Source organism: Poecilia formosa, unplaced genomic scaffold, assembly GCF_000485575.1.
Source record: "Poecilia formosa unplaced genomic scaffold, Poecilia_formosa-5.1.2 Scaffold44, whole genome shotgun sequence".
Taxonomy (NCBI): domain Eukaryota; kingdom Metazoa; phylum Chordata; class Actinopteri; order Cyprinodontiformes; family Poeciliidae; genus Poecilia; species Poecilia formosa.
This window is the reverse complement of record NW_006799983.1, coordinates 2,649,075-2,673,018: the sequence shown is the minus strand read 5'-3', so window position 1 is coordinate 2,673,018 and position 23,944 is coordinate 2,649,075. Positions and strand designations below refer to the sequence as shown.

The following is a 23,944-nucleotide window of genomic DNA, read 5'->3' as shown; positions in this document are numbered from 1 at the left end:
GTTGCTATGATGAACAGCCAGCACACCATTTGGTAAGTTCTTGAACTTGTGTAAACACAGACAGAGCTGGTTCCAAAGGAAAACGCATAAATGCTGCGGCAGAAACACAACATGTCACTTCCACCGAGCTGAGAGCACCAAGAGAGGCTGGGGGTAATTTAAGGGTTCGTCAGACATTTTGTTGTCTTTCACAGTGAAGGTAATTTGATCCGGAGAAGTAATGGCTCATAGAAATCTGCTATTCATTACGAGGGAAACTACATTTAAAATAATAAATAATAAGTAGGTAGAGATATTTGATATATTTTTAATAGAATTGCAAATGTGTAAAGTTGTTAATCAAAAGAATGTAACCATAAATTATACGAGCGCGCTATGTAGTACAGTTTGAAGGATCTGGTACAGTCCTGATTTTTTAAGACTTGATTTCTGTTTTGCTCCATTGAGCCCCTTATTTTTGTTTTATCCGAGGAGAAAATAGCAGCGTGTGACTCAGTAATTTCCAACATCCATTGCTGTAGTCAGATTCACACTTGTACTCTTCAGATGTGCCAGAGTGTCATTACTCTCCTAACTGTGTTGCTGAAATTGTTTTGTCCCTTATGTCGGGGTTTTTTGGTGAGTATTTTTATGCTTCGGGGTCTCTCCTTTCTCTTCGCCTGTCGAATTTCAAACCGATGCACAGCATGGCTTATGTCGCTCTTAAAAGCCACCATGGCTGATATTTCACAGAGTTGCTGCAGTGTTGTGCAGTCAAACACCCATGCCTGCTCAGCGTCTGATCAGAAAATAAAACCGTTCCTAGAATTTGAAAATGAGGTCTCTAGGTAGAAAACCTTTTGTTGGAATAGATGCAAGGGAACGGGTAAAGTAAATCACAGCGTATCCTATGGGCTCAGCTCCTGCAGTGAATTAATTGTCACGTTCTCCTTCTAAGTGGGCTGAATTTATCTGGCCATTTACAGCCGGTAATTGGACCATTAAAGAGCTTTTGTATGCTCCTGGCAACATATGGTAAGCCTGCAGAAGAGTGACTACATGTGAGGAAATGGTGCAAAGGAAAATGCGTTGACCTCAAAGCCACAGACCAGCTGGCATGGATCCCTCCACTCTGCTGTTTGGTTCTCAAACAAAGTAGAATCAGCAAAGAGCTCATACAATTCTTCACTCCATTTTATTTGTTGCTTTCTGTGCTGATTTTACTTTTAACATTTTTTCTTTGCTTGCATGTGTGCCCACAGGACATCTAACAGCAGTGCAACCCTCTCCTCGTGCGTGTCCATGGAGCCGTGCACCTGTCCAGAGGAGTCCATGTTTACCGCTTTATCTCATGCTGATGTCACCTTCCGCAAAATGGAGGGCTACCTGAGGACGAGGCAGCTGTGTGACGTCATTCTGGTGGCTGGAGACCGACGGATACCTGCACACAGGTATCTATTTTTGTTCGAAGAGTTTTGTTTACACAGTAAAGATTATTTTTTATCAGAAAGGTATAAAACACAAACTAAGCATTAGCTATTTTCAAGGAAACCTTTCTGACATTAAAAGTAGTTCATACAACGCCTTACAAGATTTTTTATACCTTTGAACTTTTGTGCTTTGCAGCTACAAATTCAGTGCATTTTATTGAGATTTAATGGAAAAAATAAGTCTCTGGGTTTTTTTTTTGTCCTTTTCCTTCCACTTCATATTTATGCCCCATTTCATTTTAGTGTAAACCCCTAATAAAATATGTTGAAGTTTGTGTTTGTAACATGACAAAATGTAAAAGGATACATAGGGTATGAATGTATTGTATATAGTGTCTAGAAACAGTGTATCGACAAACATACATACAGAAATCACAGAAAAGGCTAAAGAAGGCTTTGACCGGCTGCAGGAGCGTCATGCTCTTAAGAACTCCTGTTTTACCTCCACACCGAGTCTATAAAAGTCAGCTGAGTCATGCAACAGTCACCATATACACAAATGCTTCTGGTCCATATCCCTCGGCTGTCTCTGTAGCTCCTTTGGCCAATGATGTAACAGCAGGGTCCAAAAGAACTCCTTCACCAGCAGGAACACCACCTTTCTCTGTCTCCGCCTCTGCCTCATTTAATTACGTCCTCCAGGCACAGATGGTGACAAAGACCCATGCTCTAATGGTGTTTGTGAAAAAGTGTGTTTATGCCTCTGAAGATGTTGGTGAGATTTGCACGCTCTCTGTTATGTCTCTGAGTAAGAATGCAGGAATTGGACATCTTTCCCAAAGGGTGTTTATTTAGTCATTAATTCAATTTATGTGCACATTAAAACATATTTTGTGTCAGCACAACATGCAAAAATACAAAGATTGTCCACAGGTAAAGAAAAATAAATGCAGTTATGGGATTTTTTTCTATGTGTGTTCAGCTCAGTGTTGAGCCTTCAGTGCTCATTAAAATGACCAATGAAAACCAAAATTACATTTTATATTACACATTCTTTAGTTGCGACGTTAAATATTATAACCCAACTCTGCTGAAGTGCTAGACTAACATTAGCCTGTTTCCACTTTGTTTTGATATTACTCATTAACAACTGGATTCAGCATATTTTAGCCAGTTTCAATAAATTGTTTGTGGACAAAGCTCATACTGAAAACTTTTCTTCTGTTGAGTAAACTTCTCATTTCTCTTTGAGCATCATATTACGTTTAATGGCTAAAGTTTTACCTGCTCTCCCATAGACAGCGGGGAATATCAGAGCACAATCCAAGGAAAGCAATAATACACAGACAAAACAGAGACCACAGCGGCCAACGTAGTCTCTCTTTCACTGTCAGCATCATCACAAACTGCAAAAAACACTTGGGTTTTTAGGAAGAATGCAGATTTGTTATATTAGCAGAATAATATGCATGGGCTTTAAAAAAGATTTCCCTGCTGTGCACATGAAAGATAGTCAGACTTTTGAACAATGTCTGCATTGCTTCCTGGGGTTGTGGCAAGGGAGACTCGATCAGAGAGTCTAATACCGATCTTTTTTTCTTTTTTTTTTTTTTGCTTTGATCCGGACACCAAGTTGATAACTGGGATCAAACCGGGACATGCCTCACTTTCATTAGGAATACCTCCATTTCTTTTAAAATTATTGTGTATTTTGTCTTTACAGAAATATACAATCATTTAAAACATAAATAGTGTGGTTTTGAAACCTTGCTTGCTTAGATCAACGTTTTGGTTCACTGCTGCTCTTTAATTTGACAAAGACAGCTGACTGATTTAGCAGAAGTACATTTTGTAGATTTACGATTATCTGTCTGTTAGCTGTTGAAGGATTACCCTCAAATGTGGCTCTGCAGGAGATTAGTTTTAATCTGGATCAAATTGGCAGTTCAGAGGACTGCCAGACAGGCTCACATATTTCGATACCTTGAGTCATGCCAGTCATCATGACTAACAGCTGGCCTTCCTGTAAACGTACATATTTCAGTACATGCAGCAAGAAAAGTCACAAGACTCAAGTCAGTCCCTCATGACTTGCTTGTTGTGTTTTTTTGTTCCCTTCCCTGTTTGAGTGTGAATTTGCAGTTTGGTGCAGGAGGGGAAACACAGACGAAATGTCAGTTTTCAGTTCTTGCCCACCTTTCCTGAAGTCAGCTCGCCGGTTTCCTGCTCTCCTCTCTCTGCCATTTTGTTTCATCTGTTTTTCTTTTACTGTATTGTGACGCAAAGTCCCACCGTCCTGTCTGTGCCGTCAGCGGCGACCCGTATTTGTGTTTGTGTGCAAATAACCAGCTGATGTGTGTACACTGCTCGTGTCGCTCGTAGCAAGTCAGAGACCCACATACAGATTAAATGTGCATTTGTGAGTGTGTGAGTCAGAAAGAGAAGAACAGAAACACCTGTCTGAAATTTTGGCTGAGCAACTACCTGCTGACTATAGTGTATTTTGACATCTTTGTCTGCACAGCGCAAACCTGGACCACACATACACACACACACCTTGCTTCAGGCTATCTGTCAAGGTCTCAGTGTCACTCTCAGTAATGAGATTATTTTCATGTGCAAGGGTATGCACACACACATGCACGCACACACACACAGTGCATGCACACATATTCAACTCTCCATGAAGTCTAAAACGCGTGCGGTCATGAGCATAAGCGGTGAAGGCACAGTAAGCTGCATTTAGATGAGCACAGTTGCCTTGTGGGAGCCACTCTGCAAGTTATGATTGTTTTCATTATCAAATAATCTTTTTTTAATAAGTACTCACATCCATAGGAGTGCGCTGATCAATATTCAAATGTAGGGGGAGAAAGGGATTGAAAAGCCTGAGAGTCCTCCTGAGGGCGGAGGTGTGATTTTTCCGCTCTTTTGCACAGCACTCTTCTTCAGTCGTACAGCACTTATCCCCCTGAGGCCTGTTCTACTTAACTTGTCCTTCACCCCTATTTGTGGCGCACACTTTCCGACTTTGAAGTTGTGGAAGAAAACATGTTTCTTTGGACTCGTTTTTAGGTCAAACACGTAAAATACACAACAATGCATCATTTCTTAATCAGGCATTAAATAGTCCCCCTGGATTTCTATGGAATCAGAGGCTTTGCTTATATTTTATTTTATTTTTTTTTAAAGCAGTGAAATCATACTGCATAAGCTGAGTTAGTGCATTGAAAAAGTATTCACACCCCTTGCTGTTTTTTATTTTCTTTCGTTACCACCACAGACGTTATTGTTATTTTATTGAAAATTTTATGTGGAAAAACCAACATAAAGTACTGTGTAATTAATTGTCAAGAAGATGGATAATTATACACAGTGTAATTATACACAGTGCATTTTCAGTTCTAAGTCTCCACAGCTTAACGCTGCCATCACTGTGCTTCATTGATGGGTTTTTGTGATTAGTGTGGTGCCATGGTTTGTTTTCCATTATACATAGCAATTTGCATGAGGGACAAAAATTTCACTACAGTCTCATGTGACCAGAGAGCAACTTTTTCCACTTATTGCTCTCCCATGAGAGGCTTGTATTTTTCAGTGGCTTTATAAAAGACAAGATTTCTGGGGCTTATAACAGATGGACGTGAGCCTGAGATCCAGATTTGTGCAGAGTTACAATGGGTATCTTGGCAGTTCCCTTGATTCTTCTTCTTGTCGAGCCTGTTATTTAGGTGGATGACCGTATTCTGGTGGGTTTGCGTTTATGACGTACTCTATTTTCAGATGGTGGACTGAACAGGGCTCTTTGAAATGTTTATTGCTTTGGAGATTTGTTTTAGAGCCTATCCCTGCCTTAACTATATCCCTGACCTGTCTGCTGTGCTGTGCTCCTCGGTTTTTCATGTTGCTGTTTGTTCATCAGTGTTCTTTAACAAACCTCTGAGGCCTTCACTGAAGAGCTGCATTAATACTGAGATTCAGGTACTAACATCTGGACTTGAAAACTATAAATGCACTTTTGCTGATCTATCAGATACATGGATTGGATACACAGAAGGTTGATGTTGTAGCAAGGCAAAAAGTGAAAATGTTCAAGGTGTATGTGTACTTGGGTAAGACATCATATTCCTACCCTACAGTAGAAAATACCGGAAACAAAAGGCCTTCAGAAGCTCTGCTTATGGGCTTGTCATGTTGTGTCTCGTCTCCTCGCGTTACAGTCTCTGGGTTGACCTTTCCCTCTCTGTTCTGCAGCTTTTCTCTTTCACACCAGATTCATCCTGCCATCAAGGTCAGATCTGTCTGTTCCTCAATTACAGCTGCCCATCTCCTCTGACTGATGCCCTTTTTCTCTTCCCTCAGACTGGTTCTCTCATCTGTGTCTGACTACTTTGCGGCCATGTTCACCAGCGATGTGCGGGAGGCCAAGCAGGACGAAGTGAAGATGGAAGGGGTGGACCCTGAGGCGTTGTGGGTCCTGGTTCAATACGCATACACAGGTGCATAACAGACTGCTGTTTTTAAAATGTTCAACTTGGACTGGGCGATAAATTGATTTTACGGATTAATCAATTTTTTTTGCCATCTTGTTTGACAACCGTGAGTCACATCATCTTTTTATTTGGACTTTGAATTCAGATCAACTCTACAGCAAGAACGAGGGCTAGGCTAAGATATTTTCTTTTAAATTACAAGAATAAAGTCAGAATATTGGGAGAAATTGGAAGCAATTTTATAAGAACTCCAACACAAAAAAATAACAAAAAATTAAAATGTCTGGCGAAGTTATACTTTGATGTACATTTTGCAGATACTTATCACTAACAATGCTTTGAAACCATCATAAAAAAACAACTGTCTATTTTGAAGGAAGAACCACACTTTAGATCTTGATAACTCGCTTGATTTTTGAATTTATTCTTGTTAAAACAACTTTTGTCTTGTAATTTTTTTATTCTGGTAAAATTGCATCTTAATTCTGTTAATATTATGACAATTTTCCCTCTAGTTAAATAGCCTACCCCTAATATTCTGGCGTACAACTCACCGAAGTGATTGAAATAAAAGGCAAACTTTGGAAACATTTCTGTCATTTGTATTTTTTATTTATTTATTTTTTTAGAAAAGAAAGCAAGAAAAAAATGATAAAAATTTGATCTGGTGCAAAAGAGTTGATCTGCCCTATTTTTAACCTGTCATTACAAAATGAACTTCTTAGGAAACTTCCCAGCTTTAATCAGTAAAAGTGTCTTGTAGGCCGTCTCGAGCTGAAGGAGGACACCATCGAGTCTTTGCTGTCGGCCTCCTGCCTGCTGCAGTTATCGTCGGTGGTCCAAGCTTGCTGCTCCTTCCTCGTCAAGCAGCTCCACCCCTCTAATTGTCTCGGCATCCGTTCCTATGCCGACGCCCAGGGCTGCCATGACCTGCAGAGAGCCGCTCACGCCTACACCATGGTGGGTGCAGAGCTGCTTGGCGCATATGGTCTGTGTAGCTCCACAGTCGGTGAATTGATGGCAAGACATGAATGAACAGACTGACTGGGAACGATTCTGCTCTCAGAATGACAAAGGATGACCTTAAATGAAAATAATGAAGCTCACTAGGTTTCACACAGCTGTGCCTCTTACATCTGAGCAGCCGTCCTCTGTGAAATTTTGCTCCTGATAGCAAATTAGCTTCTACTTCACAATGCATCAGGCCATTATTGCCACAAAAGATGTTTTTCAGCTCATAGTTGCTATGGTGACTGTGAAAAATCACCTTCCCTGTCCTGATTATTCTCTTTCTTTTCTTCTGGTTCTTTTGTGCCTTTAAACTCACTTTTTGTGTGTATGTTTTGGTTAAGAGTAAAGTTAAGGTTCAGTCTAAAGCTAAAAATGTTTTTTATTTTTCTTTATTGTCTTTGTGGTTTACTCGCATAGACAGTGGGAACCTTCAGTATTTTATCACTCACTTCCTTCTTGACTGTGTCTTCGTCCATCAGGAGCACTTTCTGGAGGTCGTGGGAGCCCAGGAGTTTCTCGTCCTTCCAGTGGAAGAGATGGAAAGGCTGCTGACCTCTGACGACATCAACGTGCCAGACGAGGAAACCGTGGTGACCTCTTTGCTGAGTTGGGTCAGTCACGATCCCGCCACTCGGCAGCGCCACCTACCGTCGCTTCTGGCTCACGTCAGACTGCCGCTGCTGCAGCCACAGGTTAGAGCTGCAAAGAGTTCCTCCCCACATGTTATACAGTAGTCTAAGGTAAAACTGTGTGAAGCAGCTGCAGTGAAATGCACACTAATTTAGCTTTTCTATAAATTATTATTTTGTCTTAGTTCCTGCTTTCAAATCCATATCGGCTACATGTATCAAGAAATGTCTCATTAGGTTACGGTCAGTATTTAATCAGGGGCTTTTATGAGATGATTGATTCATACATGATCTTGGAAATGTTCTTGCAGGATGTTTCTAGTCTGTAATTGAATAGATTTTCAGTTTCCACTGAAATACATCAGATCCTAATCTATGATTAGGAAATATTCTGTGAAACTAGAGCCTTTTTTGTGGCCATTTTTATTCTCTTTGGGTTGCACTGCATGTTTGCATGCATTAAACAGGAATTAATTGGTTTTACTTCTGACCTGCAGGATGTTTTCTGCGACCAGATTTGTTTCCTTCTCCCCTTTCATTACCTCCTCTTGCTTACAAATGGCCTCACTCTCAACCCATCTCACTAACCTCTTCAGACAGTTAGAGGGACAATAACAATTATGTCTGCTATAGATTGACTCTGTTTGTTTGTCCAGTGGGTGAAAATGCGCTTAGTTTTTAGTCTGTCCTTGCTGTTTTTTTCTTGTTGCAGAGACTGATGCTTGAAATTCTCAGCAGAACTTCACTCACTGCCTGAGGCTGTAGCTGCTTTAAACGTAATTAATCCTGATATCACTCAAAATGCAGCCAAAAAAATTATTTCTCTTCCTCTCCTCTAACCATCTTTTCTTCACTGTATAATGAAGAAATACTTGCAAAAGTGTTCATACCCCTTAAATTTGTTCACCTACAACTGCAAACTTTAATGAATGTTATTGGGGTTTTTCAAGCCGGTACCAAGAAATACGTAAATGTAATTTTATTTAGCCTCTCAGAGTTCACACCTGGCTGTAACCATAGCTGCAGGTCATTTGAGTTATTTCACTTTAACAACTTTCCACATCTAGAGATTTAAATTTTGCCAATTATTTTTTGGAAAATGGTGTCTTTGAACTAACATTTCCAGGTTTTTCAAGTTATTTTTACTATGGCCCAGTCAGTTTAAACCTGAACCCAACAAACACAATAACATGTTTTGATCTAAGCTGTTCTATCGTAGCTCTGCCACATATTGGTTTCCTTTAACTTTGCAATTAGGCACACCCTTGTATTGATCAATTCATAAAATCACAATGAAATACATTAGAGTTTGTGGTTGTAATGCAACAAAATGTGGAAAAGATCAGTGGGTATGAAGACTGCAGATGAAGCTTAGATTTTATACTGGACAGTTTTTTTGTTTTTTTGTTTTTTTTCATCAGAGCTGCCTCTTCTCTTACATCCAGCTGTTTTTCACCTGAAGTGAAGTATAATGAATGAGTGCATTAGATGGATGACTTTGCCCCCCTCAGCTAAACCCACAAGTAGCAGTAACATGTTATCAGGGGAGAAGATTGATGGCAAAGGGGTAAAGTGGCAAAATGGTCCTGGAGCAGAAAGAGGGACACAGAGCCCCAGGCTCATTCTGCCTTCTGCACTTCATCACGTCGAACGGCCACTCCCTCTGCCAGCGCCATTTCAAACCGATAACCGCATTAACATTCAGCAACCCCATGAGCTGTGAAATGGCAATAAAATGACGTATAAACTCACACGGGCTACCTGATCGATACTCATCAACCAATTATTCAGCTTTCTATCTGGGCTACCACTTGATTACTCGTCTAGACGGTGTCAATTCCTTGGATTAATACCTCTGATCTCTGCTCCCCTTTACCTCTGTCACACACACACACACACACACAGAGAGACACACTCTAGATCTAATCTTCTCAGGCAACCATCTGTGGCTTGGTGCTCCAAACTGTTGTGTGACAGTTGGTGTGATTTTTGTCTTTTTTTTTTTTTTTTTTTGCGAGACTGCTCACAAAAAATCCAAAAGCAGAGCGGTTGCTCCAGAACATGCTACAAAAACAAGCCGTTATGTTTGGGGAAAGCAGGACAGATGTACCACTACTGTAGTCAGCCCTAGTAAGAATGTTTAAAATCTCTTAAAATATGTTGATTTTTATTAGCAAATCATCACTTCCTACTGTAGATTTAAAAGAAAATCACAAACCACCTCCTTTCTGGCAATGCTCATGCTAGCCTCCTCGTGCCAGTAGGACAGCACTACAAGTTGTACAAGTTTATATATTTCACGTGGCTGGATTATCAAGAGAGATGCTTCAACAGCAAATGTTCTGGGCGGCATCAAAATGCTAACAGTAATCATGTGTTTTCATTTTATTATCATTTCATCCTGGACCCGTCCAGAGTGTTGTTGCAAAAATCTTATTTTTGGTCTCATCTGACCAAAGCACTTGGTTTCACATAAAATTACAGTAGTTTAGCAAACGTCACTGTTTTACATTTGTGATGGTAGGATGCTTGCCTCAGAAAACATTTAGTTCACATCTTTGCTATGGAGACTTGGGCTGTATATTAGAAAATCTCGTGAAAATTATAGCTGTTTCTTATTTCCTCTTGTTCTCATCAGCGCTTCCATCAATCTGTGACCTTCAGCATTTTGAGAAAAATCTTTTGCGTCCAGTACCGGTGAGAGACTCTGTCCAACTGACTAAAAAATTACATAAGCATGTAAAATACAAGTTAACATAACTTGGGTTTTATCAATTAACAATTATTGCGCTCCAAACAGTCCTTAGCAACATAAATATTTCACTTACTTATGTTCTGATATTGTGATGTCAATATATTTTCAATATATTGTGCAGCTTCAGACCAGATTTCTTAAGTCTGGGAAGCATTGATGTATCCCTGTAGTTCAATGTTGGATTCCTAATTTAAAAAATACACTTCCACCTTCCTCCTAACAACATGTTCAGCTTCTGATTACAAAGGTTGAGGATGATTTCATTTCGACTTTTATTTTTTTTTCTGTAAAGCAAGACTGGGGTGAAAGATTGGAGACTCCTAAAGCATGAAAAATGCACACAGCTGCGGGATGTGTGTTTCTCTGTGCATTAGTGCTCGAGTGCGCTTGTTTTGAGTGTATGGCGCCCACTCTGCCTCCTACATGCGGAAGCCGCTTTGGAGGACAACGCAGCTTTTCGCTCTGCACACTGTGAGGTAGAGAAACGCCACGGAGGAGAAGGTGGGACGCCGGCGGGATTCGGTCTTATCTCGCCCTCCACATTCAATCCTTCACAGCATGATGGATAAATGACCAGAGAGAAGGACAAACATGTTTTTCTATATCTGTCCTTCTGAGGCACACACACACACGCGCATGCGCGCACACACACGCGCGCGCACATACACACACAGAGTCACACACAGATGGATGAGTAAATAGGGCTGACTGTAATTTGTCGCTCTGTGATTGTGTGCAGCTGAAGCATGGTTTGACCCTGCCGTGTAAGCTGCTTATCCATTTACCATGCTTGTTTTGCGCTTCTACACTTCTAGCTGTGAAATTAAATTTCCTATTCAGTGATCAAGTTTATTTACGTGGGGCGAGCCTGTTCTTCTCTGTGCATAGATATGAAGGAGGAAAGCACACGCTGCAGGAAAAATCTTGATCACATACAGTGCCTCTTGGGGATATTATTCATACCCCGTGGACTTTTTCCACATTTTGTCACATTATGAATACAAACTTTGTATTCGTAATGTGAATGCAAAGTTTTTGATGGACTTTGTATTCCATCAGTACAAAGGAAAATGACTCATGGTGGGTAGTGTGGTGTATATTTATACTGTGCTAAACGTTGATACCCCTAAATTAAATCCATACCTAACAGTCAACATCAGAAATCACATAATTAGTAGTTATTTGTCCTTTTGTGTGTATTTTAATCTATGCATTCTCCAGCTGTTCAGTCAAGGTTTGTTAGAAAACATTAGTGAACAAACAGCATCATGAAGACTTGAAAACCGCAGAAATATCAGGGAGAAAATCCAGAAGTGTAGAGCAGAGTAAACATGCGGAAGATCTGATCAAATTAAATAGAAATTTGTGGCTATCATATAAAAAACCGTTTGAAGAAAGTGGAAAACATTATTCCTACTGTGATACATGGTGGTGGCAGCCTCATGCTGAGGGGATGCTTTTCTTTACCAGGAACAGAGAAACTGGTCACTGTTGATGAGAAATTGAATGGCGCTAACAAGAGGAAAAACCTGTTGGGGGTGACAAAGGAGGCAGAATGGTTTATATCAGGGGTCTTCAACCTGCGGCTCCAGGGCCTCTAGTGGCTCCTTGGACATTCTCTGGCTTAAAATAATAATCAACTTGTGTTTTAAATTTGCATGTAATAATAAGTGTTAGAAGCATTTTTTCATGTAATAAATTGATTTTTCACAACAGAATGAAAATTTTTCTCTATATTTTCTGGGCTGGTAGAGACATTACTTGCAGCTAGTTGTGTTCTCCAACAAATCCATGCCACACTGAAGGATTTAAGAAAATCTTACGTTACATCTTTGTAATAGTTTATTTTAGTAGGTCACATAAGTTGAAATAAAATATATTGCAGCAGCTGATGGTTATAATCGGGAAAAATCTCAAAGAATATAAGTATTTTCACAAAGAACTGTGCATAAACATAAATTAGTATTACACACACACACAAACACACACCTATCTAAATGTAAATCATTCAATAGTTTCCTACAGGGAGAACCTGAATCTCTCCATCCTGCTTCTACAGGAAGTCATTTCCTCTGGATGTATTTTGTGAAAGCGCCTGGTGGATTGTAGGGCTTCGAGCTGCTGCCCCTAGCTGTTTGTGTGTGATGAGGGTATTGACTGCAGAACTGATGAGTTGCTGAGAACAGATTAGTGCTCATGTGTGTCAGATGATCTGTGTGTTTGTCAGAGAGCTGCAGCCTCTGATAGTTTCTCCTAATCTCCCAATCAATGGGAGGACAGCTTTCTTTAGCTTCCCAAACCTCCTCAGTCAGTGAGAACATGAAAACCAACACGACCTTACATCCCCCCCCTTGCACGTGTTTCCTCAGTATCTGTTACATGATACTGTGTGTTGATGTGTGCATTTGTTCCTCCCACATGTTCAGTTCTTGGCTGACCTGGAGTCCAACCCTCTCCTCCGTGACAGCGTGGAGTGTCAGCGTCTCCTGATGGAGGGGATGAAGTATCACCTGCTGCCACAGCGCCGGCCCCTGCTGCAGAGTCCTCGCACGCGGCCCCGGAAGGCCACGGTGGGGGCCATGTTTGCTGTGGGTGGGATGGACGCCTCAAAAGGTAGAGCAATCACTCACAAATACAAAGTTGCACAATGCTGAGGTGATGAATCTCTGCTCTGTTTCCATGAAGGAAGCATTACGACCTACAAAACAAGCAACTCTGGACCAAATCCAAACCACCATAAAATACAAAAAGCTAAACTTATATCCATCACAGCTGGTTGTAAATTAAATCTGGTTAGAACGTGGTGTATTTAAGAAGAAATGTGCTCTTCTGAAGCGGATGATTGTGCAGCTAACAGATTGCATTGGTCTCCATAGACAACTCTGGTAGGAACTTGACATTTAGTTGCCATCAAAATAAATAGGATCTAAATTTTAGGCTAGAAATCTCTGCATACAAGCTCAAATGTAATTTTACACCATCAAGCATCATTGAAATTTACAGTTGCAAAATATTTTCAGCCAAATATCTTCTGGAGAAAAGTTTGATGAAGTTGTATAATAAGGTTTATGTCCACATTGACCTGAAATGTGTTTGGAGTTGTGAAGTTAATACTTTCAAACCTCAAAACACCCAGCCAACTATAAAGCGTAGTGGTGCTGCCAGCGGTACTAATGCAACGCACAAAGTAGAAAAATGAAAATGTTTCACTTTCACTTTAAATCACTCGGTAAAACTTGGACACAGTTGGGTTTTCCAAGAAAGCAATGATCCCAGCACACATCAAAACTTGCTGTGACATGAATAAAGCTGGCCGACATTAAGCTACTAGAAAAGCCCCAACCTTTAAAGTAATAATAAAAACAGATTTCACTAGTCACATGTGAATAAATAATGTAAAACAGTAGAAATCTTCATTTCAAGGAAGCTTCTTCCTCTAATTTGTGTGTGTGTGTGTTTGTTTTCTCAGGTGCCACAAGTATCGAACAGTACTGTCTGCGTCGGGACACGTGGAGACAGGTCGCCACCATGAGCGGACGGAGGCTGCAGTTCGGCGTCGCTGTCCTCGACGGCCGTCTCTACGTGGTCGGAGGCCGAGACGGACTCAAGACCCTCAACACCGTGGAGTGCTACAATCCACATAGCAAAACCTGGAGCGTCATGCCTCCCATGTCCACTCACAGACACGGCCTTGGTGAGGTCACAGTCAAAAGGGTCTTTCAGTCTTTATTCGTATCCATTTCCTTTGTTTCACTGAGCATTGTTTGTACAAGTGGCTCTCTTGCTTTGTGAAACACTGAAGTCAAAAGTCACTGTCCAACCAGATCTTCACATCTGCACTGTGTAAAAATCATTAAACAATTCACTGTTGCAACAATGCAAACAGCATTTGAGTCTTCAGGTGGGGGAATCATTCATAAGGAATGCTGTGCAGCTCTTACATCAGGGCTGAAACAGTTAATTGTCAACTAATTTAGTAATCGATTAATCATTAACTCAAATATAAAGACTCAAAAATGTCCATTTGCTGAAAAAATACCTTCATCATATTCACAGCAGCAATTAATAAAAAGTTCTACAAAAAATGTGCATTTTGCATATATAAGATAAAAACACCTGTGTGTAAATATATGTCAGCCAAAACTCCTCAAGTGACATATTTTTAGCTTCACCTGGTTCAGATTTACTAAAGGAAAGCCATGTCATTGCATTTTAGGTAATCAAATGTTTATTTTCTTACTTGAAGAAGTAATTGAATTACATGTTTATTTGCATCTTTTAACGCATTTATAATATTATAGAAAAAAAATTGTAAGTGTATGAATGAAAAAATCTGCAGAATGCGCCACTTTTTTATTCAATTTAATTGTCAGAATAATCAATTACTAAAATGATCATTAGTTGCAGCCCTATTTTATACTTGTCCCCGTGTTTAAACGACGGTGGGGATCCAGACACATCTGGTAGCACAGATGTTCAGGCGGATTAATCCCAGTTTGAACGTGTCGGCGTGCTGCTACCCCTCTGCAGCTATTGGCCTAGTTTTGGTTGCCCCCACACAATCTGAATTCACTGCCCTTTTTCTGAAGGAGTGAAGTCAAAGAGCTTGTTGGAGATGTTTATCCAGATGTTTGATCTCACACCTGCTTGTTACTGCAGGTGTGGCTGTTCTAGAGGGACCTATGTACGCAGTGGGAGGCCATGACGGCTGGAGCTACCTCAGCACAGTGGAAAGGTCTTCTATTATTCTCACTCCTACAAGTGTTAACAATTACAGAATAACCCATTGTGCTGTAATTAAAATGAGCTATAACAATGTTTATAATTATAGCTCGACGCTTATTGATTTATATGTTTTCACTCCATTCAAGGTGGGACCCTCAAGCTCGCCAGTGGAGTTTTGTTGCTAGCATGGCTACACCCAGAAGCACAGTGGGAGTGGCTGTTCTCAATGGAAAGTAAGTGAAGTCTTTGTGTCTGTATTATGTTATTTTGCTTGGCTGCATATGAAAAAAAGAAAAATTAATGTTGGAATACTATAGTCCTGAGATCTCAGGTAACATCACACCATATGTGTGACGGAGAAGTCAATTTTAAAACATTCACAAATGATATTTAAATGTTAAATATCTTTAGCATCTTATATTGGTGTTACATTCCAGATTTGAATTAATTGTTTGGTTGGAGAAACAATGTCTTTGCCGTTCTCATAAACAGATGTTTTGCCAAACTTGTTTACAGTTCAGCGTCTTCTCAGTGTTTCTGTCCAGCACTGCAGCTGCCCATATGTCACTTGCCAGTAGTTCATGCTACAACCATGGGGGTAAAAAAAAACAAAAAAACAACTAATTAAGAAGCATCATCTGGTGCCTTTGGTTTGGAACAAATTTGCCAACACCTCTGCTTTCTGCTCCTGATTTCAGAGTTTTGCTGACACAGGTTCAGAAACTGCTGAGTGACCATGCAGGTTTTAATAGCAAGATTTACTAAAATCAGGCCTTCCACGACAAAACCGGTCCCCACTCTGAGCCTGATGACCCATGTTGTTTTCATTATTGGCTGCCTCAGTGAAGCTTTTCTTTTTAGATGCTAATTAATGCAGAAACAGGTTTGTGCCAGCCGTGCTCCGGAGTAGCCAGTGTGGACGTCTGTGTGTGCTTTGGTGAGTGTGCCATGCATGTGTTTCCTCTGGGCTTTTTGCCTGATGGAGCTCATTACTTGGTTGACCGGCTCTGTCGCACTTTCTTCTTCTCCAAAGTGTCAACACTGATAGCCGCGGACGTGTGTATGTGTGTGTGCACACTCTCACACACTCTTTGGTTTATGATGACAGACAACTTAGGGATGTGTTGCTCCGACAGCGTTGGCTTAATGTTTTTTGCTCAACTCTTCTATTTTTTTTTCCCCTTTTTCCAAAACTCTTCACACCTTTTGCCATCTGTCTTGCTGTCACAAGCTGAAAAGGAGGGGAGAGAAGCAAGAACTATTTTGTGTGTGCATGTCCAGAACGGCTTACTCTGCCCTCTGTTTTCCTCAGGCTGTACGCTGTTGGAGGTCGTGACGGCTCATCCTGCCTGCGATCAGTGGAGTGCTTCGACCCTCACACAAACAGGTCAGGGAGGCTTGAATTGCCCTCTCCTGCTTTATTCCACACAAGAAGCAGGTTTTCCTCCAAGGTTATCTACCTACATATCAAATGTGCAGCAACATGAATCCTGGAATCCTGCCTTTAACCTCAAAGAGTTCATGGTTGAATGGTTCATTAATGGCGTTGTTCTTGTAATCTACCTGCAGGTGGACTAGCTGTGCTCCAATGGCTAAAAGGCGTGGAGGTGTGGGAGTGGCCACGTGGCACGGTTTCCTGTACGCCATCGGAGGTCACGACGCTCCGGCCTCGTCCCTGGCGTCTCGATTAAGTGACTGTGTGGAGAGGTGAGGCTGCCTTTAACTTGTGTGTGTTTTGTCTTATTGTTTGTCTATGACAAATAATGTTATGGGAATATAAGGTTTAGTGTCCATTGGGGCTCGTGATTATGTCAGTAATCAATTAATCTGATGATTTAGCGATTAAACAGGTAAAGAAACTGGCACATTCTGCAGAATTTTCATTAACCACTTAAGCCGTTTTTTTATACAATATTATATTGTAACTTCTTTTTTAAAATAAGCAGTACTGTGTATTGCTGATCTGTTTATTAATTTTTTTACCGTGTTTCCCCGAAAGTAAGACAGTGTCTTACTTTCTTTTTATCCCCAAAAGCCCCACTATGTCTTACTTTCGGGGTATGTCTTATATTGGGAAAGAAATTGTCGAATTTTTTGTTTTAACCATAAAATTAACATTTATTAACGCGCGGTGACGTATGGAGAGGGGGAAGGCGCAGGCGTGGGCAGGAGGCGGCGCTCATTTGGATCAGACGGAGGCGGCAGACGAGGTGACGTATGGAGAGGGGGACGGCGCGGACGTGGGCAGGAGGCGGCGCGCAGCTAGATGAGAGGTGTTTCCCCGAAAAGTAAGACATATGTCTTACTTTCGGGGTACGGCTTATATTAGCCGACCCCCCTGAAACCCCCGATACGTCTTACAATCGGGGGTGTCTTACTATCGGGGAAACACGGTAGATTAACCTATAAACATTTTTGTTATTGTCAAGAATTTGAATCAGGTGGGTAGAATATATTTACAGACAGAAGGATTTGTTTTTTTCTTAAATGCAAAATCTGTTTATTTATTTAATCTATTTATATATATATATATATATATATATATATATATATACATATATTTTTTTTTTGTTTGTTTGTTTGTTTGTTTGTTTAATTAGTGCTTTGTGTTTTTCTTTCAACAAATGGCCTTTTTGAGTCTCCAGTTAAGAATTAATGAAGTATTAGATTAGTTAATAATTATTTTAGTAATCTATTCATCATGATTAATCTGATTGTTTCAGCCCTACTATCCATCATACAAGGTTTGTTTTATACTGAGATTTTCTGATCGACTGTATTTCCCAGAATTCCTGCTTTCAGCTTCCACGTTTCATCTTCAGTCTCTCATTTTCAATCACCATTAAGTGAGGAAGAATTTTAACTTCTCCTTCACACTTGCTTTGCTCCTGCTCTATATTAGATTATTTTCCCAGTTCACCTTGTTAAGGGTATTTTTTTCCCAGGCCTTAATTAGCATTTAAATACTCAGTCAGCTGCTCCTGCATGTAAACAACGTTCCCACTGGCATAGTGTTAAACATAACAGCAGAAATCATGTTGACAACACAGGGTCTAAACCTGCATGAACAAATGTACATACAATGTTTGTAAACAAAAAAATCTAATAGAAATCATAAGAAAAAAGCAAGTAAAAGCAGAACATTTGTAGATTAAAAAAAAAAAGGTTTTTAAGCTAAGTTGTCATAATTTAAAAAGTATCTTCTTTCAAGAAGATACATTCTTATATTTTCTATATCACTTTTTGAGCTAATACATTCCTCTAGTGTTATTTAATCAAAAATGATTAAATAGCACAAACAATCATAAACATTTCAGTATTCATTGCGATCTTTAGATTTCTTGGAATGGAGACGTTTTTGTTGAGAATGGAACAAACTCAAACAAAAATATCTGAGCAGTAAATCATTGATGAAATTAGACTCTGCAGCTGAAAACTTTATTGGTTAAGTTTGCAGATATTCTGCTAGTGATTTAAAACCTCTGTACTGCACTTTTTGAGGATACAGAATATCTAAATGACTAAAATCCTGTTTAATACGGGATTTAAATGGCATGTCAAAGATTACACCAAGAATTTCTCCTTTCTTATTGGAGGTCAATTAATGCTGCCCAGAATAAATTACTGACTAAGCAGTTTCTTCTTTATAGACCACTAAAGCTTCTATCTTATCTGCACTTAAAAGAAAAAAAAAATGAAACGTTTGAATGTGTTGAAACATGTCTGTAGTCTTCCTAGCTGATGGGATTCACCAGGATCTGTGGTGCAGCAGTAGACTCAAATCTTGCTTGTTTACAGATACGACCCTCAGACTGACGTTTGGACCACGGTGGCCCCCATGAGCATCAGCAGGGATGCTGTTGGTGTTTGTCTCCTCGGCGACCGTCTCTATGCTGTGGGGGGTTACGACGGCCAGGTGTACCTCAATACTGTCGAAGCCTATGACCCTCAGACGAATGAGTGGACCCAGGTACTGCACAGATTTATGCTGCTATTTTGTTTTGCCAGAGAAACAACTCCAGCAAGAAATAAAAGGAAGACCATGTGATTGCATTCTAGAGTTATGCAACTCTTTCTTTTGTCCTTACTTCTACATTTCCTACATCTCTGCTTTGTGTCCTTCCTTCTTTCCTCCCTTTTGTTAATTTGGACAATAATGATCAGATTAGATCAAACATGAACCTTGAAATCTTCACAAAATGCTATTTATGGCAGAACATTAACAGTGGACACAAAGCAGTATAAAAATGCTTTTTCAAAGAATAATGAGCAGAAAAAAATTAGTCTCTTGTGGCTGTTTATTTGAACAAAATGCTGTAAACATCCAGTATTTTGTATTGTCTATAAATTCCAATAAAAAACATTAAAATTTCAAGTTGTAACATAAGAAAAACATTCAAGGGGGAGGAAGACTTTTTCAAAGCTCTTTAAATTCATAACCCTGTACATCATCACGATTTTACAAACTCCTCTATGATGGATCTTGACATGTTTTCATTCTTACATAAATGTGTGTTTTAGCCTAGCTAATATTGTCCTTAGCACTGCAGCGGTAGGAGGCGGAGAGAAAGTGGGATGATCTCATCCGGCTGCTCCATATTACACTTCAATTTATACCCTGTCTCACGCAAATCCCCCAAGGATTCCCGGCAGAAAGTTTCAGGAAACCTGACATTTTCGAGACACGCACCACACTGAGAACATGAGAGGTGTGGGTGGGCGGAAACAAAACACAGAGTACTGTTCAAGCGCGCAGACAGTATGGAGGATAATGTGAGATTTGAGGGAACATGTTGAGAACAGTGAACGTGTCCCGTATGTGTTGTCAGAAACAGAGAGGAGCAAACCAGTGGGTGTGTTGTCTGTCTGGATCCATTAGCGTCACTGCTGCTTATTTCAGCATAAATCTGCCAATAGAAGTCGCTCCATGTAACAGACAGTAGTAGGTTTATGTTTAAATGGAGGAGCAAACAGAGCGTAGGAGCGATGGATGAAATAAGAAATGGGACAAACACAGATGAAGGAAGGTGTTCAACATTGTTGGGGCTTTTCTAGAGAATGTTGGCAATCCTATCATAATATTTCACTGTATGCAAATATGTGGTATGAAAATAGAAACTGCTGTCCTTGACTCTTTATTTCAGCATTTTATGGTCTAATAATAATTTTTCAAATCTGTCTGAAATTAATTTTCTCAGAGAAGTTAATCTTTAAAATGAAACTATGCACTACTTAGTAAATTCTAAATGTAATATTTATGTTGATGTTCATTTCTCATTTCGCTTAATATCAATTTTCTGAAAGATTTAGTAAGAGAAACAGGTGAAAAATGACACCCAGTTTGTTTGTTCGCTTAGGAGCATTAATAAATATATATTATTTCTATGTATAAAAATAAACAAAATCTAGAAATTTGAGTCTAGAAGTTGTGATATAATCGTGTACAATAATTGCAGGAACTCTGATTTGTTTTCAAGAATACAGCTGGTAAAATAGGGAAAGTTTTGCATAAGTTTTGTCATAATTATTTCAGTCGATACTGAAATCAGGATTCATCATTATTACACACTGAGTGGAAAGGTGATGCATTTGCTTTACTTAAAATATTTTTTATTTATTATTTTTGGATTGTCTGAACCTGAAATTGAAATACTGAATTCATTGTAGATTTTTTTCCTTTCTACACACTTCACGTTAAGCAATTAAACACAAATAAACTGACACTGTGCATTCTGTGTTTTTGCTCACCATGTGGTCCAATGTTTCTGGACTAATCCACAACATGAAAAGGCTTCAGAACGCAGCGTGCCTCAAAACTGACCAGCATCATCCGGATGGATGAACTGTAGAGTGTGTGTGTGCCTGCAGCACTTGATGAATGAATCACTTAATTAATCACCCAAAGAAGTTGAGACCAAAATACATCTCAAGACATCCTGAACAGACATGAAGAAGAACATTTTATTCACTGCATTTATTGATCCTGTTTAGTTGTCTATAAAGAAGATTTAAAAGAGACGTTATGTTGGCTTCTAAGCGTTAGTCATCACTGTGTAAAAGCCGGTCAATGCACATCATTAGCAGTCAATTAAATGTCATGATGACAAAAACGATGCCTTGAGGAAATTTTATTAATGCTCCTGAACAGTGTTTTAAAATCGTTCGACTGTCTAACGACTGCCGTGGTTCATTTCCTCTTGCAGGTCGCCTCTCTGTGCCTGGGCAGGGCAGGTGCCTGTGTGGTGGCCGTCCGACTGTGACAACAGAAACACATGATGACAGACTGTCTGCACATCATACGCCTCAGAGGCTGAACTCACAGGATCTGCTGGCGCTGAAGAGACTCTGAGTGCAGCAGCTGCCTTCAGTCAGAAGAGACGGTGGTTTCTGATCTCTCTTCAGGTTTTACTCAGTTTCATCGTAAAGTTCACCAATCGGTCCATTTTTAGAGATAGATTAGGGCAGGTCGGGTTTCAGATGAATGATAACTATCTGGATGATACAGAGCAAGTGTCTTGTGGGTTAATCCCCCCCCACCCACACACACACACTCTTCACTTGTTTTGATATAAATCTGCACAGCAGCTCTCTGCTTTTGTTTCTGCTTACAAAGAGAGCGAGACCGTCAGGACTGCCTCTCGGCTTTCCCTACACAACCTGATCGTATGCGCTGGTGCTATTTTTAATAAGCAACCTGTTCTTTTTGTGCTGTGGTTGGCAAATATACTCCTGCTCCGGTTTGCCCCGCTGACAGATGAAAGCGAGAGTTTTGACGTAATCAGCACAGCCTCATAAACAGCTATTCTGTTAGAGACTGTGAGCCACTTCATTAGTTTCATTTGGAATCCACTGAGTTAAATCGGATGTTTCTTAATGTTTGGCACGTTGCATCAGCTCTGATTTTCATGCTTTTGGTGGGTTTTCTTTTAGCAAGTTGCCTGAGAAAGCTTCCCGGTTCTTACTTTTTCATTTATTTTTACCATCATGTTTTAGCTTTTATGCTGATTGAGCAGTGTTAATGGCCCAGCCTTTATCCCTGCTGGGAAAATTGGTTTTTAACTTCCTCCGTAGCACAAGACCAGCTATTTACAGCCTCGGTTCTTAAACAAGGTCCATTGAGCTTTTCATTTTACAAGCCAACATGTTTTGTTTTGTTTTTTTTGTCATCAGCAGTCTGTGTGTGTCTGCTGGTGTTGTATGTGTACAGTTTGCAGCGAGTGTTTCTTTTTTTTTTTATCTTAAATGAGAATCTTCTTCCCTTTCCTCCTCTCTCATTCCACATCCTCAATTCCCTGCAGTTCGCTGCTACACAGACACACAGAGATACTTGCACCATTTTGCTTCGCACCAGTCCCGGATACCCAGGCAGGAGGAAACGGCAGACCTCGTAATGAGGCCAAAAATTTAATAACGTTGACTTCTTCTTTCTTTTTTCTTTTTTTTTTTTTCTATTTCATGCTGCGTTCAGAGAATTATTAGCTGCACTTCTGCTCCAGATAAAGCATCGCACATCATTCGTAACACGAAACCCATACAGCACAAACATGTGCCACGACTGCCTCATAGCACGCATGTAATTGGATGTTTCGTTTTGTCTCATGTCTGGTATAAAGGTGGGGAATTGACAGTGAGAGTTAGCGTAGACATCCTGTCTGAACTCAGATCTGGAGCTAATGCACCACGGAGGATGCACTTCACACCTGTACATCTAAATATGAACAAACACATGCCTGCAGCTGTAAGCAGAGCGCCCCAGGAGCCGCTGAAGACTGGAAGGCCGCCCAAATTTGCCAGCATGACATCTGAAAAGGCTGACATGGGCAGACTGCCATGATGTTGATACAAGGCTGATAAAACACTGCTGCATTATTCCATGTGTCTCCCCCCTTCAAAACCCGCCTGCTGTCTATTCAGAGTAGCTCTCTTCACCTCTCAGCAGAAGTTTGTCATCTCCGCCGTGTGAATTCAGAATGAGGCTTGCCATGAAAACGCATACATTCCAAATCAAGCTGTAAATACAAATGTATACTGTGTACATAAATACATGTAAAATGGTGTTACTGCATTATGTTGTGTTTACAGTGCTTTGCAAAAGTATTCATAAACCCTGAATGTCATTTTGTCACATTAAAGCCACAAATTACATGTATTTTATTGAGATTTTAACACAAAGGGCAAATTAATGTGTAGCTGGGAAGTAAAAGGGGGGTGGAAACATTTTCCAAAAACTGTTTTTGTCCACTAAAATCTATTATGTGACAATGTCAAAACATTTAAGGCATGTGAATACATTTGCAAGGAACTGTGTATCAAACTAAATATACCAGGTGTTGTTTCTTATTGTAAAATGAAATCGGAATGAATGTTGTTGGTTTGCATCTGCTCGTCTCGAGTGCTGCGCCTCGTTGTGGATGTAAAGTAAACGAGCTGCCGTTCGATGTTTTTATACAATAAAGTCAACCTGTGATTGAAAACTTGTTTGTCAGTTTACTCCTCACGGCACCACTCTTGTTTATAGCACAGATGTTTCTGCAGGCAGTCTGTATTTGTCACAATCACTATAAATGTCGCCGAGCTGTAAAACCTGTTTGTTTATACGATACTCGCAGCTCTAGCTAGATTGCAGACGGTTCTGCTCCACTGATGGCCTTTGCAGTTCGCTGATTTTCTGGCTGTTGGAGTGTGGCTCCGCATTAATTTTCCTCTGCCTGCTGGTTAATAGATCCTTGTTACTCTTAAAAGTGTCTCGCCTTACTTAAAAGCTTCAGACAAATCAGCTGCTGGTTGAAGTGTTTTGTAACTGTGTGAGGAAGAGGAATGCTCAGAATTTATAGGTGCTTTAACCTCCAGTGCAGCGACCGGCAGCCAGCTGAGTGGCTCCGTTATTTATTGCCGGAAAAGCTTTAAATCATCAGTGGTTCT

At 40.2% G+C, this 23,944-nt stretch overlaps 1 protein-coding gene across 1 annotated transcript in view; it reads left to right on the top strand.

The window, feature by feature from the left end:
- klhl5 (kelch-like family member 5) overlaps positions 1 to 23,496 on the top strand; it is a 27,802-nt gene extending 4,306 nt beyond the window's left edge. Inside the window, exons 2-13 of the mRNA XM_007551931.2 lie at positions 1,242 to 1,430; positions 5,772 to 5,908; positions 6,666 to 6,862; positions 7,393 to 7,605; positions 12,724 to 12,910; positions 13,767 to 13,991; positions 14,957 to 15,032; positions 15,169 to 15,255; positions 16,335 to 16,409; positions 16,592 to 16,729; positions 18,821 to 18,992; positions 21,226 to 23,496. Coding sequence (XP_007551993.1) covers positions 1,242 to 1,430; positions 5,772 to 5,908; positions 6,666 to 6,862; positions 7,393 to 7,605; positions 12,724 to 12,910; positions 13,767 to 13,991; positions 14,957 to 15,032; positions 15,169 to 15,255; positions 16,335 to 16,409; positions 16,592 to 16,729; positions 18,821 to 18,992; positions 21,226 to 21,282 — 1,753 coding nt within the window. The 3' untranslated portion in view covers positions 21,283 to 23,496. The remainder of the gene's footprint in view (positions 1 to 1,241; positions 1,431 to 5,771; positions 5,909 to 6,665; positions 6,863 to 7,392; positions 7,606 to 12,723; positions 12,911 to 13,766; positions 13,992 to 14,956; positions 15,033 to 15,168; positions 15,256 to 16,334; positions 16,410 to 16,591; positions 16,730 to 18,820; positions 18,993 to 21,225) is intronic.
- The last annotated feature ends 448 nt before the right edge of the window (positions 23,497 to 23,944 follow it).